At 37.4% G+C, this 17,403-nt stretch overlaps 1 protein-coding gene across 4 annotated transcripts in view; it reads left to right on the forward strand.

Annotated features, from left to right (window-relative positions):
* Positions 1-17,403, forward strand: part of LOC136879152 (ATP-binding cassette subfamily G member 4) — a 394,853-nt gene that overhangs the window by 364,863 nt on the left and 12,587 nt on the right. For all 4 annotated transcript variants that reach the window (XM_067152906.2, XM_067152905.2, XM_067152907.2 and 1 more), the window contains 2 exons: positions 16,703-16,871; positions 17,181-17,281. In XM_067152906.2, the coding sequence (XP_067009007.2) occupies positions 16,703-16,871; positions 17,181-17,281 (270 nt within the window). The remainder of the gene's footprint in view (positions 1-16,702; positions 16,872-17,180; positions 17,282-17,403) is intronic.

A 17,403-nucleotide genomic window follows, 5' to 3' on the forward strand; every position in this document is an offset into this window, starting at 1 on the left:
CCCCCGTGCCATTGGAATTAACCAATTAAGGTTAAAATCCCCGACCCGACCGGGAATCAAACCCGGGACCCTCTGAACCTAAGGCCAGTACGCTGACCGTTCAGCCAACGAGTCGGACATTACTTAATGATAGTGTACTTTGTGTTAGGAGTGATTTAATTCACAGGTTATCCACCACCAAATTATGACTTGAGTTACTTCTGACCAACTTATTCTGCAGCCCACGGGGGTAGTGTAATTAATCAGACACTCGTCTCCTATACTTAAAATTCTACTGACTTTACTGACAACAGTTGAAGGAAAATCAAATAACAGCTCCATCCATTGCCTTCTCAACATTTAATCCAGCACTTTGGAAAAAGTACAAACCACAGCTGATAACCTAGGGAATTCAGGGCCACTAAGAGTGAACAGTAAATGCAGTGCATCAGATTCTGGGGTCACTATACTTAGTGCAAACATTAGCAACCAATCAAAGGGTTTCTCCTCAAGGAATCAGACCCAAACAGAACACAAGAGCCCTCAATGTCCGGACATCTACTAGAACTGGCAAACACACTGAGATCACAAAAGCTCTGGACAAACACACTGTCAAAAATTCTTGCAATTCAAGAGACATGTATCCTGTCAGAGGATATCTCACAAATCCTAGGCTAAGATCACACCTGCTAATTTAGTTATTCTAGGCACACAGCCTTCTTATAGTTTGTACATCCATTGTGGACTTCTCCCAGTCTGTCAACTTTTACTATTAAGTACGTTGACATGGCTTGCATCTTAATCAATGCTCATGCTCCTATCAATCAAGACAACTCAAGCAATCCTGAGCAATTTGAGACCTTCTGGACTCAATTTGATAATATCCTGTCTGGAATTAAAATTCCAGCAATTCTTTTAGGTGATTTCAATGCCCGGTTTGGTAAGGAGTGAAAGTTTAGGCACACCATAGGTAAACATCCAGTTTACATTCGAATCAACCAATGTGGGGAACACTTCATCAATACCTGCAAGTGGATGAACCTTAAAATTATTATGACCACCCACTTCAAAAGAATCCTCATAATTGTATGACTTGGCAGTCACCTAATGAACATATTGGTAAACTTCAAATAGACCATGTTGCCATCTGCCACCGCAATGTGCACAAGATACAGAATGTGAAAGTGCTAAGAGTTGCTAATATTGATTCGGACCATATCTAACTAAAGTTAAAGTGCAATTTGTACCAAACACCAATCACAAATCACAAATGCAGAAAATCCATAGATTTCACATCAACAAACTCAAGATAAATCAAAATGCCATTCATGATTACAAGAAAGAATTTGAGTATCTAAAATCACACAAGAGGGAAGACATTTCCAAGAAGCTTCAGGATGCTGCTACTCTAATGATCAATTTAGCAGGAGAAAAGAAATATCCATGGTGGACTGAACATTGTGATAAAGCTTTCAAAAAGTGGTCTCAAGCCTGGAATCACTGGAATGAAACTGGAAAAATTGAAGAATTCCTCATCCAACATAAACTGACTCCTAAAGTGATCTGTAAAGCAAAACATGCTCATAAAAAAGGCTTGGCTTGAGATCACTAAAGAAACATTCAGGGGAAACAACACTCATGATTTTCACCATTCCTTCAAATCTTAACTTACTAGCTACCAAGCACTTTCGCTATGCTTTCAGGACTAGAATGGCAATCTTCTTTTGAATAACAATGGCTAGTATTTTGAGTCCTTACTCAACTTCCCTCCTCCAGCATCACACTTTACAGTTTCTAGTCCATCCTTCATTTCATCTGATCCTCTTCCTCTTGATCGAGAAGAAATCACTCAGATCATTGCATCTTGCCCCAACAATCAAACATCCATCAGGCAAGGATTCCACATTTGAACTTCTGAAAATGGCTGGTCCCAATTTTGTTGCCAAAATGGAAGAACTCTTTCACGATGTGTGGGAATATTCCTAAGGAGCAGCACTCAGCTCTTATACATCCTGTCCATAAAAAAAGGCGATAAAGCAAATGTGAATAACTAGAGGGGCATATCTCTTCAGTCAGTTGCCTATTCAATCCTGTCCAAAGCACTTCTTAGTTGCATTAAACCTATTACTGATTTGCAGATTGGCAAATATCAAGCTGGCTTTCGTAAGACCTGCTCCTGCAGTTTTCATTAATAAGTTTCATTAAAATCAGATCTCTTTGTGCCAAATCACTTGTATTGATTTTGTTGATTTCAAGAAGGCCTCTGACTCAATTGACCAATTCATTCTTCTTGATATCCTTAAGGAGATGGGCATGGACAACAAGACCCATTCCATCATCAAACAAACTCTGACCAACAACCAGGCCTGTATTTAGGTATTTTGTACACCGGGGCCTGAAAATATTTTACGCCCCCAAATTATTTGTACATGTCTTCAGATATGTATCCAGTAAGTGCACACACAAAAAGACATTAAAAGGTTCTTGAGAAACATAATAAAGGTAAAAATGATTAAAACTATTAAATTTTAAAAAAGGATACATTATGCCACATTATTGGTACCAAGCTTCCAAGTCCAATTTATCACTGCAACAACAAAGAATTCACTGGGCAAATTATTTTCTTTTTGTTTTTATACTAATGACCACACTAATCACATCTTCAGATACCACAGTAAGGTCATTTCTAACTACAATATACCCAGACAATTCAACAGATCTGAGTTGAGATGTACGTAAATTTGTTTAAACACATTGCCGCCCTGGGCCTGGGCCCATGTGGCCCATGTGGCCCATGTGTAAATATGGGTCTGTCAACACCTATTCATAAGTAATATTCCTGGGGGTAATCTCTAAATCCTTTGAAATTAAGATTGATGTTCATCAAGGTGACAGGTTTTCACCCATTCTTTTCGACTGTGTTCTAGACAAAAACTTTCCTTGAGTGGAGAAATAGACTATGTAATAGTATAGTCTATGCACTGGATTGAAAGCAGTAAACATCAACTGTCTTGTTTTTGCAAAATGATGTACTAATGGAAGATGACCTCAACATCACCCACCTCCAGGTTGAAACATTAAAAGAAGGATTGCACGTTATAAATTTCATATTAGAGCCTGTATTGTCAAAGTATCAACTTGTGAAAATTTAGATTTTATAATTCCACCTTTACAATACTGTAATTGTCTTTATTAAAAAACTACATTAAATTTTAACTTTTTAATAAAGACAATTACAGTATTGTAAAGGTGGCATTATAAAATCTAAATTTTCACAAGTTAAAAGAAGGAGCTGAAGCTGTAGGTCTCTAGATATCTTTAGAAAAGATATGTCAGACCAGATGTCAGAAGAGATAGAAGCAACGGCGAAGATGGCGACTACTGTGTGTGAGTCTGTGATATCCGTAGTAGATAATGGTGTAAGATGCAGTGAAAAATGTGGCAAATGCAGAAGAGTAGTTAAAAATGGGATTCTGTGTCGTAAGTGTGATGAATGGTACCATTTTCGTTGTGCAAATATTGTAAATAGGACTGATATTGAAGAAAGTGAGTGGCTGTGTCCCGAGTGTAAACAAACTGATAGTGAGGCAGAACAACAAGAAAGAGAGACTTATGAAACTATAATTAAGATTTTAGGAGTGCTACAAGAGGACTTATGCGCTCTGAAACATGAAAATGAATGCTTAAAGGACAGAATAAAGAAACTGGAAGATAAAGAAGACATTGGAGAAGAAAGATCGCCGTGGACGGAAGTGACGCGTGGCCATTTTAGGCCTAGTGTTAAACATATGGGAGAAACTACGTACAACTTAAAACCGGGAAAAAACTCTTTGCAGTGCCAAAATAGATTTCAGTTATTGCAGCAACTTCCAGAAGAAGACACACCAAGTTTTCCAAATAATTTTAAATCCAGTGGAGGTAAGAAAACCAACCGAAAGTCAAGATCGCCAAAGATTCATCTCTACGCAGACAGTCAAGGGCGGGGTATGGCAGAAGGCATCAAGGATGAGCTGCAGAATCCAGAGACTGAGGTTTTAGGACTAATAAAACCAGGTGCCAAAACCGAAGACGTCCTTTCAAGTTGTGATCCTGTGTCAGAGAAGGACAATTATGTGGTGATTGTGAGTGGTACAAATGACATTGCTGCAAATGAAGGTGAGGAACTAATTACGACTCTCAGAGGTAAGATTTCCAAACTACCTGACTCAAAAGTAATTGTAGTAAATGTGCCACCCAGGTATGACCTTTTAGAGGACTTATGTGTGAACAAAGCTGTACATGATGTAAATATAAAAATCAAGAGATTATGTAAGAGTTTTAGAAATGTCTATGTAGTAGATACTTTAGGTCTTGGCAGGCAAATGTTCACTAGACATGGGTTACATCTAAATGGTAATGGAAAAGCAACTCTCTGTAGACAAATTGCTACAATTATCAACAGAGATTTGCAAACTAATCGGTACTTAAGAAAACCTATACCACTAAACTGGCACATACAGGGAAACTTGCCAGAAAACCCAGACCCTTAAATCAAGATCTATGTACAAGGATCTGGGTTCCAGGGAAGTTCTCAACTCATGAGTCAAACGTTACCCAATTGCAACAGTCAAGTTTTAGGGAGGAAGGAGGTCTGAGATTGCTCTTGGTAAACTGTCAGAGTGTAGTAAATAAACAATTAAAATTCGGTACATTGATGGAATCTTATGAGACGGATGTGGTGATAGGAGTGGAATCGTGGTTGAGAGAAGGGGTGGGTAATACAGAAGTATTTCCAGAAGGGTATACAGTCTATCGTAGAAACCGAGGAGATAAAAAAGGAGGAGGGGTATTTATTCTGGTGAAGGAAACTTATTGTTCGCATGAATGGTTTACTGATGAAAGGGATGAAATATTAGGGATAAAATTAGTTTGTGATAATATGAAGGAGGTGGGAATTATAGGAACATATAGGCCTGGAAGAGAGGAAAGAGATATGGAAATATTTGAGAAAATAATAGATTATACTCATAAAAACAATAATGATACGGTAATAATTGGGGGAGATCTAAACTTGCCTGAAGTTGAATGGAATGGAGCTGCAAGTGAAGCCCATGAACAGAAACTGGCAAATAAGTTAATTTGGGAGGGAGGATTTACACAAGTAGTACAAGAACCAACTCGTCTCAATAACTTGCTAGATGTATTCTTGGTTAAACCATGGGAAATTGTTGATAAAACTGAGGTAATTGAAGGAATAGGTGACCATAAGGCTGTAATAATGGATGTAGGACTCGTACCAAAAATGTTTAATAAGAGGGTCACAAAAGACAAGAAATTATACAGAAAAACTAAAGTTGATGAATTTGGGACTTACCTTAAATCACAATTCAGTTGTTGGATAAGTGAAGGGAATAATGTGGATACACTTTGGGCTAAATTTAAAGGAATAATTTGGGAAGGAGAGAAGAGATTTGTACCTGTTAAGAAGGGTAAAATGACCTCAGACCCTGTTTATTACACAAGGGAAATAAGAAAATTAAAAAGAAAATGTAGAATAGTAAACAGGAAAATCAAAGAAGGTAGGGAGAATAGAGAAACTAGAAAACAACTAATGAGGGAACTGAATAGAGTGAAAAAGGAAGCAAAAGAGAATTATATGAATGGCATTCTTCAAGAGGGTAATGACCACAAAGGGAAATGGAAAAAGCTGTATTCATATATTAGGAATCAAAAAGGAAAAGGAATCCAAATTCCTACAATGGTGGGAGAAGGGGGTGAACACTTTTTAACAGATACTGAGAAAGCAAACCTCTTTAGTAGGGAATTCCGAGATTCAGTAGAAGATTGTCAGGACTTGGAAACCGTAACAGAAGATAGAGAGGGAGAGACACAGAGGGAAACAAGAAGCTTCACATTCACAAATGAAGATATTTTTAGAGAAATCCAACTGCTTCAGCAAGGAAAAGCAGCAGGAAGTGATCAAATTACTGGGGAGGTATTAAAGACAATGGGGTGGTATATAGTGCCTTATTTAAAATTTCTCTTTGACTATGTCATAAATAATAGTGTGATACCAAAGGAATGGAAGGAATCTATAATAATACCAATTTATAAAGGAAAGGGTGATAAAAGGAAACCAGAGAACTACAGACCAATCAGCCTGACCAGTATAGTTTGTAAAATACTGGAGAGTTTAATAGCAAAGTACATCAGAGGGATATGTGATGATAAAAATTGGTTCATGAGGAGCCAGTATGGATTTAGAAAGAAATTTTCTTGCGAGGCACAACTGGTGGGATTTCAGCAGGACATATCAGATCAGTTAGATTCAGGAGGCCAGTTAGATTGCATAGCCATAGATCTTTCCAAAGCCTTTGATAGAGTGGAACATGGAATATTATTAAAGAAATTGGAGGGAATAGGATTGGACGTAAGGGTTATACGTTGGATAAGAACATTTCTAAATTCAAGGGTTCAGAAAGTCAAAGTAGGAAATAATATATCACAGGAAGAGAAAGTTTGGAAGGGAATTGCACAGGGTAGTATAATCGGTCCGTTACTTTTCTTAATATACGCAAATGATTTAGGGAACAATATAACATCGAAAATAAGATTGTATGCAGATGACATAATTGTTTATAGGGAAATAAATAACATTGAGGATTGTTCAGAATTACAAAGGGACCTTGACAGTATCCAGGAATGGGTTGAAGAAAATAATATGAAGATTAATGGAGCCAAATCAACTGTTACAACTTTTACAAACAGGAGCTTTAAAACTGAATTTGAATATACTTTGGATGAGGTAGTTATGCCAAAAGATGGCAAGTGCAAATACTTAGGTGTGAGATTTGAAAGTAATTTGCACTGGAAGGGTCATGTTGATGATGTTGTTGGGAAAGCATACAGAACGTTACATGTCATAATGAGGCTACTTAAAGGATGCAACAAAGAATTAAAAGAAAAATGTTACTTAAGTATGGTTCGTCCATTATTGGAATATGCAAACAGTGTTTGGGATCCTCACCAAGAATACCTAATAAAAGAACTAGATGGTGTGCAGAGGAAAGCAGCAAGGTTTGTAACAGGGGATTTCAGGAGAAAGAGTAGTGTATCAGAAATGTTAAAGGAACTTGGGTGGGAAACTTTAAGTAAGAGAAGGGAGAAAAGTAGACTTATAGGATTATATAGAGCCTATACAGGAGAAGAAGCATGGGGAGATATCCGTGAGAGGCTTCGGTTGGAAAATAATTATATTGGTAGAACTGACCACAAGTACAAAATTAGAAGGAATTTTAGCAGAAGCGATTGGGGTAAATTTTCTTTCATTGGGAAGGGCGTGAAGGAGTGGAACAGTTTACCAGGGGTAGTGTTTGATCCTTTTCCAAAATCTGTACAGATATTCAAGAAGAGAATAAACAACAACAGAGATAATTAATTAAATGTTAGAGGGCATTCGACCAGTGCAGGATATTGTAAATAATAAATGTGTGTGATTAAATTCATTCAATCCCCTGGTCTAAGGAGTTTGGACAGCCCAAGTAGGGGACTGCCTGTAGGGGTGAAATACAGTGGGGACTTCGAGGGCCCTGGGACCGCTACGGTAGCTGTGAAGGCCCTTCAGGAACCCTGAAAAGTGGTGGCAAAAGGGGCTCTGGTTAAGACGCAGCAGGTCGTTATGCTACTTAGGTTCCAAAATGGGTAAAATATAAATATGTAAATAAATTTAATGTTAATTTTAATCTTATACCAGTTGTATAGTATTATTAGAAGTAATTTCACATACCGTACTGTATATGAGTTGACTATGTTTGTAAGATATTATAAGTAGAATTTTGTAAACAATATAAATTTATTAAGGATGATGTGTGTGTTTAATAGAAAAAATTATTAGCGTAAATTGTATAATATTGTATTCTAGGAAAATTTTCTTCGTCTCCTGTTAATTTAAAATTTAGTGCTTGACAATAATGTATTTTAGTGTACCATTTGCCACCGAGGTAGACACCTCATTTGCAAATAAAGAGATTTTGATTTTGATCATAATACCACTGCATTTCTTCATACTGTATGTACCCTTGTGAGATAGGTGCAATAACAAATATGGAAAAATCAAACATTGCATTCACTTTAAGTATCTTGGAGAGATAATTTCCTTTAGTACATCAGAGAAAGAAACTCTGAAATATCAGACTAAATGTACGGAAACAGCTTTTCACCTCTGCAACCCCAGTCCAGTCCGGACTGATCTCATGGCACTGCAGTGGTATGTCCTGAAGCCTTATATGCTGCCAAATGCTTGGCCCCCATTCACCATAGTGAGATACCGGGGGATCTAAATGAAAGAGAGGGAAATGGTTATGGAAGATCCTTGACCCCCATCAACATTCTGAGATCAAATGCAGAGCTGTACTCTAAATTTGAAAAGTTCTCACTTGTTATGAGGAAGCATCATCTTATGTTTTATGGTTATCTGTCTCGAATGCCTAACACCCGAATTCTTATGTTTTACGGTTATCTGTCTCGAATGCCTAACATCAGAATATCTCGAAGAATTCTTGATCTCCTCATGACTTGGAAATATACCACTCCATGGGCAACTGCAGTGAAGGAAGAACTGACCAGTGTTTCTGAGACACTGGTTCAAGAAAGAAGTAAGTTCAGGACCTGGGTACATGGGTTAAAGAATCTTCTGCAAAGGATGAGAAGACGACTTGGTACAAAGTGGTCCAAACAGCGAAGAATTGCATTCTTCATCAAGATGGAGAACTGGAAATTCAGAAAGGTTTGCAAGTGTTAACTGTGGTGGTGAGAGGTTGAAACTATGTTAAAATTAGATTATGACTATGAAAGCCAACTCTGTGCAGCCAGGGCAAGTGGCCCCACACAACACTGTCTTCCTTACTGGAGAACCACGAATGATGACCGACAAGTTCAAATATCTTGGATCAGTCATCATAACTGATGGATGGTAATATCGATGCAGATGTCAAGCACCGCATCAGTGTCGGTTGGATGAAATGGCGGTCTCTTACTGGTGTTCTGTGTGATGGAATGGCATATGGCTTTTAGTGCCGGGATGTGTCCGAGGACAAGTTCGGGTCGCCAGATGCAGGTCTTTCAATTTGACTCCCGTAGGCAACCTGCGTGTCGTGCCAGCGAAATCAACCAATTATGGTTAAACTTCCTGACCCTGCTGGGAACCCCTGTGACCAAAGGCCAGCACGCTTAACCATTTAGCCAGGGAGCCGGACTTCTGTGTGATAAGCAGATGCCAGTCAAATTAAGGGCCGGCCTGCCCTCATGTACGGTTCTGAATGTTGAGTAAGGCAGAAAAAGCATGACCAGCGAATGCATGTCATAGAGATGCAGATGTTGTGATGGTCGGAGGGAGTCACTCTGCATGACAAAGTATGCCATGAACATGCGTGAGGGAGGATCTTTCTAAGTTGTGCCCATCATTGACAAGATGGAGGAAAAACAGTTCCACTGATATGGACACATCAGAAGAAGAAATGAACACTATTTAGTACAGAAAGTTCCTGCCATCGCAGAGCCAAAGAGGAAGAGGGTGTCCTAAAGCAACATGGAAATGATCTGCTAAGGCTACCTTAAGGAAAAGTGAAGTGTCATTAGATCTGGTACAAGGACATTGGACCCGTTTTATGGGTACATTTACGACCTGACTCAGGGCGACCAGTAAGAATTCCAGCAAGAGACAGTAATTACAGTGCAGTGACAACAATGTGGACAGGGCCAGCAGCAAGCAGAACACAGCGCCAGCAAACTGTTGAGAGAAAAGCTGGAAGCTGGTTAATATGGGACCAGGTGGCCAGAATGATCTGGAAAACAACTAAAAATCTTCTGCGGTCTTCTATAAAGAGCTCAAATGGAGCATGCCAGTCAATCTCTACGAAACATACAGAATTTCGCCTTGTTTTCTGACATGGCAAACACCAAAGAGCACATTTTGTTGAAAAATAAATGTACAGGCTTGCAACAGTCTGTGCACATCACAGACAATTACACTGCAGTCAACAATGAGTGCGTCAAGTTTTCATTCATCACACAGACAGGCTCACCTAATGTTTTTATTTTTGCTATTTTAAATTCTGATATTCTACTTTTATTATGACATGACATTTCATACATCGCATTTAAGCTGGATGCAATCAGCATTGAATTCTCATACTTAATAATTTCAATATCCTTGTTACAATTTTAATGTCTGTACATTTATTTTTTGACTGAAGATGTCCTGATAAAGACGAAACATGTATCAAATGTTAACGTTATCTTAATAAAGACACTAAGTTTATACAAGGAGTATTTTATTATACCACCTATTCAATACAATCCACTGTTGCGTGGTTAAATGAGCATAGAAACTACCAAATTATAAGGTACATGTTTTGCCTCTCTTTTACTGGGCATCATCAGCCTTATTTAATCCTAAAACAAACATTGGTCAGGGACCTTATCCAATTTATATGAACTATGCTGTTAAACGCCTAATAATATTGACACTGTGGTTCCTTATATACCTAAAACACATATACACACATTAAAATCAATTTAAAAATATTGAAATGTTCATCTAAAAGAATTTTGTATCACATTATTTCTCAAAAATATACATGTCTGAATCTGAAGTGGATCTTCTTCATAACTACTTGAACAATAAGCAACACTTAGGGACCAGTGTGCTGAACCCAAGGCTATCAATAGAAAGGATCGGTGTAACACAACGTGCGTATTGGGTGTGAGATCTGTTTTAAAAATAACATAAGAGTTAAAGGTGCATGGTCCAACTGAAGACGATATGGACCAAGTTATCATAATGGGTGTTGTGTAGAATTCTTTGTTGATAACGAGAACTAGTAAACATTGGGGTGTTGGTCAGAATCGCTGCTAAACTTCTCAAAAGAGTGAACTATAGGCCCATATGACAATTTCATGGAAATGTGATGCCCCTTGTAGATGTAGATGGCCATAGAAAGAAACGTGGATGTTCTGTAACAAAACTGAAAAAGGACTTGATGGCATGTGATGGAACATGGAATTTCCCTGGAAAAATTTTTATATTTAAAATGGGTACTTACTCATTCAACAGGTATTATGTACGTCCTACTGTTACAGCAGCACTAGCCTGTCTGGTGTTCCTACTCCTAGTGTTGTATTGATGCGGTAGAGGTGGTGGGGAATGCTTGGGGGGGGGGGGAGGTAGGTGGAGCTTTGCAAGTCGATGCTGACATAGGAAGGGGTTGTTTGGAGGAGCAAGAGCAGTTTTGGTATTTAGAAAGATGAAGGGAGCTTTTAATTCTAAGGATTTCAATAACCGAGGGATCCTGTTATGGACTGGATTAACAGCACTTAATAACAAATTAGGGGTTAAAGTGTGTAGTGGACTTCCGATTTCAGTGTCGTCATTGAGATTCTGATCTTTATTATATGTTTTGTCCAAAAAGATGTATATACTCTCTAATTCATTTAAAAGTTTCCCTTTGCCTGTATTCCTGATTATTGTGAGATCCTTTTCTATAGAAGTGAGTATGATGCTTGTTGTTTAAAGGGCCCTAACATCTAAGGTCATCGAACCCTTCTATAGAAGTAAAACGGTGTCCAGCTTCCTTCACATGCATGCTCATTGCAGAATATTTATTATGTTTTTCAGCATTAAAATGCTCCATGTACCTTGTATAGAAACTTCGTCCAGTCTGTCCAACATAGGAAAATCCACACTGTGAACATGTTAACATGTAGACCCCAGAACCTGAATATCTACTATTGTTACAATTAATCTTATTATAATTGAAGAATACGTTTTGAGTCGTGTTAGTTGTTCTAAAGACTATGTTCATATTAAACTTACTGAAAGTGTTCGTGATTTGGTGGATAGCTGGACTATTACATATACGTGAAAGTGGTGTAATCAGTTATTTTTTGGTTTGTCTGGTATAAGACTTATGGATAACTTGTTTTTGATTTTATAAATTAAGTGGTTGACCATCTCAACCTTAAATCCATTAAGTATGACAAGGCTCCTTATGTAGTTTAACTTTAAGCTAATAGGGGAAAGAGATATTCTCAACACTCTGTAACTTATATTAAACTATGAAAAGATGCCTGTTTCTGGGAACCGGGGTGTAATGAGGAATTATTTATAATTATCAGAGAATGTGTAGGATTTCTATACATCTGAAATTCAAAGGTATTATTAGCTCGGCTAACCTTTATATCCAAAAAGTTTAAGGAGCCCTTGTCTTCATCTTCCTTAGTGAAACTCAAGTTAGGGTCGATATTATTTAAATTCTCCAACACTTCGCTACTGTTGGTGACAGTTGGGGACATTCTTATCAATCATTACAAGTGTCATCCACATATCTCAACCACAAACATATTCCTTTGATTTTAGTTATTACTTTTGTGTGTTCAATCGAGTCCATGTAGATATCAGCCAGGATGCCTGATATTGGGTCACCCATTGCTAAACCAAAATTTTCTTATTAAATGTGAAATAGTTGTTGTCCAACACAAAATTCAATAATTGCATGAATTCTTCGGTCTCCATCCTACTGAGGCCACTATGTTTACAGATATTATTATAGATGATATTAACTGTATCTCTGGTTGGAATATTTAGGTACATATTAATCACATCAAAAGAGCATATTGCTCGATTTGGTTGTAGCTTGAACTTACTTAGGATCTCAGCAAAATCAATTGAATTCTTTAAGGGCTGCCTCTTATTAAATACAAAATATTTCTTAAGAAAACTGAATGGATTTAGAAGCTTTGTAGGTCGGGCTGTTACGGCAATTAATAATAGGACGTATTGGAATATCATTCGTATGGACTTTAGGAAGGGCTCTTGATACTGTGATGTTAGGATTCATACTTATGAGTCTCTGTTGATCTTGTTCATTAAAAAGAAATGTCAATTTCTTGATTTTTGTCTTTAAATTACGCTGTACTTTTACTAATGGATCCTTATTAACCACCGAGTAGTAATTGTTACTGTTGAAAAAATCCTCTGTTTACTGGATATATGTTTCCTTGTCTAGTAAAACTATTGATCTCCCTTGTCAGCTTTAGCCACCATAATACTGTTGTCCTCTATCTTAGTTTTCAAATTTTGTATTAATGTGTGTTGATAGGGATCAAATTTAGTATTCAGTTCCTTGGCTAACCTACGTAGTTTTTTTCTTTATTTCCGATTTTATGTCATTATGTACTTCATATGGGAGTTAAGAAACATTCGCCTCTATCTTGGCCACTGTGTTGATAATGTCTACCTCTTTTTTTCTTGCTAGGCCAATTATATTTAGGACCCTAATTCAAGATCTCCATCTCTTTATCCAAAAACTGTATGTTCGTCCTTTCTATTGATAGCCTTGGGTTCAGCACATGGTCTCTAAGTGTTGCTTATTGTTCAAGCAATTATGAAGAAGATCCACTTCAGATTCAGATATGTATATTTTTGAGAAATAATGTGATACAAAATTCTTTTAGACGAACATTTCAATATTTTTAAATTGATTTTAATGTGTGTATATATATGTGTTTTAGGTATCCTTGTATTTTAAATACAGTATAAGGAACCACAGTGTCAATATTATTAAGCGTTTAACAGCATAGTTTATATAAATTGGATAAGGTCCTCAGACCAAAGTTTGTTTTAAGATTGAATAAGGCTGATTACTTCACCCAGTAAAAGAGGGGCGAAACATGTACCTTATAATTTGGTAGTTTCTATGCTCATTTAACCACACAACAGTGGATTGTTTTGAATAGGTGGTATAATAAAATACTCCTTGTATAAACTTAGAGTTAAATTTGTTTTAATACGGAACAATGATGAGAATAATGACTTTTAATAAAGACAGGCAATTTGTATTGTAAAGGTGGAGTGTATAATCAAGAATTGCACAAGTAGTTACTTGTGGCAATATGGGCTTTACGATGAAGTTTATTCCATGTAATAAGATATTCAAATCGTGTAAATAATTAATCTGAAAATTAATTTCTTTATAATCAGAGTCAATTTTGATAAAAGCAGCCAGAAAGATGAAGAGATTCAATGGGTTCAGAGTATATCATTCACCAGATGAAGTTAAAATGTAAGGCTAAAAAATTCAAATATAATTTTTCTTCCCTCTGTAAATTTTTGCACATACAGTATATATTGTACAAAATACATAAATTACATTAAATACATTTTCTAATATCATCTAAAAATGACAAACCCATACTTATAAACCATGGTGATGATTCACAAGACAATAATGTAATGAAAACACAGTCAATATCAGTACAAATCATATTTCTTTGTTAGAACTGGTTTTCAGAAATTAAATTCCGTCATCATCCATCATCAGTAACAAATTATTTCTTTAAATAGATTACAATATACAGTATATGAAAATAGTAGGAATGGTTGGACATTCGATATGTTATTAAGTTGTTATGTCCGCCCTGTCAATATTCAAACTCGTTAGTTTACACAGTTATTTGCACATGTTTCAAGAAATGGCCGTTCTCTCTTCATCAGCGAATTTGACATCATAAACCAAAAGTCCTCATATTCTAAGATCCATTAACCTAACTTACACTAAAAAACAAATAGTTAAAAATGTAATAATTTTAAAACACTCTCTCTTTCTCTCTTTTTCTCACACTTACGTTTCCTTTCTAATTCTTGTCTAAATTGCATTAATAGCTGTTAAGTTTCTTCTTAATGTTAAGGAAGAACTTTAAAAGTTCATATTAAAAACCACCATTGATCTCTTGGATGAAGTAAAAAATTAAAACAATTAACACCTACAGTCTTGCTTGCTGTTAAAAAATCCTGCTAAGAAGATCTTATCCTCCACAAAGTTATGGGCTTTCTACTGCATAAGACATTTTACAATGAATTGCACCATGATACATAGCTTTATTGGACAAACTCGTCCTTTGAAAGTTCTTGTCCAGATGTAAACAGAGCGGATCTAACAATCCTGCCGTGCCCTTGAAATGAAATCTTATTAGAGTAATAAATTCAAAACCTGATGCTGAATACCGTTATGTGGAATAATGTAACTGAATTTACATAATGTACTGGGGCAGTGAATGACTTCTCGCTCTCCAGCCAGACACGAACTAACAGCAGATGTTGAAATAAGCCTGAAGCGACTTGAGGCTGAGCTTAGTCAATACGGAATAATCGAGGACCAATAATGGACAAATTTGTTGATTTTATTGAGAGTCAGCTGGTCTCCAGTATTGTTTGTTGTTTTCAACCTAGTGTCATGTCTGTAAGTGGCACATGATTCAAATATCATGTTACAGTTTTAAATAGGATATTTTCAGTAATGAATAATTTTCCAGGATCGTTTTTTTTTGAGCAAGATACACTATGTGATCAAAAGTACCCGCCACCTGTCTGAACATGACGTACAAGTTTGTGGCGCCCTCCATCGGTAATGCTGGAATTCAATATGATGTTGGACCACCCTTAGCCTTGATGACAGCTTCCACTCTCGCAGGCATACGTTCAATCAGGTGCTGGAAGGTTGCTTGGGGAATGGCAGCCCATTCTTCACAGACCGCTGTTCCATAGGATTCAGGTTGGGACTCTGTGCAGGCCAGTCCATTACAGGGATTTTATTGTTGTGTAACCACTCCGCCACAGGCCGTGCATTATGAACAGGTGCTCGATCGTGTTGAAAGATGCAATCGTCATACCCGAAGTGCTCTTCAACAGTGGGAAGCAAGAAGGTGCTTAAAACATCAATGTAGGCCTGTATTGTGATAGTGCCACGCAAAACAACAAGGGCTGTAAGCCCCCTCCATGAAAAGCACGACCACACCATAACACCACCGCCTCCGAATTTTACTGTTGGCGCTACACGCGCTGGCAGATGACGTTCACCGGGCATTCGCCATACCCACACCCTGCCACCGGATCGCCACATTGTGTACCGTGATTTGTCACTCCACACAACGTTTTTCCGCTGTTCAATCATCCAATGTTTACGCTCCTTACACCAAGCAAGGCGTCGTTTGGCATTGACCTGCGTGATGTGTGGCTTATGGGCAGCCGCTCGACCATGAAATCCAAGTTTTCTCACCTCCCGCCGAACTGTCATAGTACTTGGAGTGGATCCTGATGCAGTTTGGAATTCCTGTGTGATGGTCAGGATAGCTGCCTGCCTATTACACTTGACGACCCTCTTCAACTGTTGGTGGACTGTGTCAGTCAACAGATGAGGTGGGCCTGTACGCTTTCATGCTGTACATGTCCCTTCACGTTTCCACTTCACTATCACATCAGAAACAGTGGACCTAGGGATGTTTAGGAGTGTGGAAATCTCGAGTACAGACTTCTGACACAAATGACACCCAATCACCTAACCACATTCTAAGTCCGTGAGTTCTGCCGAGTGTCCCATTCTGCTCTCTCACAATGTCGAATGACTACTGAGGTTGCTGCTATGGAGTACCTGGTAGTAAGTGGCAGCACAATGCACCTAAAAGATGAAAAACGTACATTTCTGGGGGTGTCCGAATACTTTTGATCACATAGTGTATATTTCGATATTTTCCCGAATATTTAGTTGCAATCATACTGGAAAAAATTAAATGAAATTATGATAATTATTATAAATGTGTTCTGCAAATGCAAATTACTTATTGCACTTATGGCTTTGAAATGTTCTTAATATCACTGTATTATTTATAAGTGTAACTATAAATGTTTCAGGTGGCTTTAAGAATACAGCTCTTCCATCATGTGTTTTGTGGCCTCATCGTGGGATGTGTCTTTTTTAATCAAGCTAATGATGGTTCCAAAATGTTCAACCATATGAAATTCTGTATCGGTGTAATACTGTTTCACACATACACCTGGCTCATGGTACCTGTGCTTTTGTGTGAGTATACTTGAACTAGCAGTCTGTAATTTTTAAAAATTAGGCTAAGGATGGTGATTGTTGGTAGATTACTATTAGTACTGTCAAAACAGCAGAACAGATATCATCATTTTAGTAAAATTTCATCCACAACTCACTTTTATCATTCATTAACCAACCTGAGATAGCCAGCATATTTTTTTAAAGCAAAAACCAAATAACATTTCATTTCACATCCCACTGTTTGGTATTGAGGAGAATGTTCATACTAAACTAAATGATAATTCATACTAATAAATGTACTAATTAAAAATCCTTGTCTTCTTGTAGTTCCAAGTGAAGTGAAGGTGATGAAGAAGGAATTCTTCAATCAATGGTATAGTTTATCACCTTATTACATGGCTCTACAATTATCCAAGGTCCCAACACAGGTAAGAAATTTTTTTTAGAATATAAACTGCAATGGATTGTAATATTCAGTCTCTGTACAGGTCTCCTTCTCTCACCTCCCATAGTCGAATCCATTATTCTACTACGTAACCTAGCCACCTCC

This window comes from Anabrus simplex, chromosome 8 (genome assembly GCF_040414725.1).
Source record: "Anabrus simplex isolate iqAnaSimp1 chromosome 8, ASM4041472v1, whole genome shotgun sequence".
Classification (NCBI taxonomy): domain Eukaryota; kingdom Metazoa; phylum Arthropoda; class Insecta; order Orthoptera; family Tettigoniidae; genus Anabrus; species Anabrus simplex.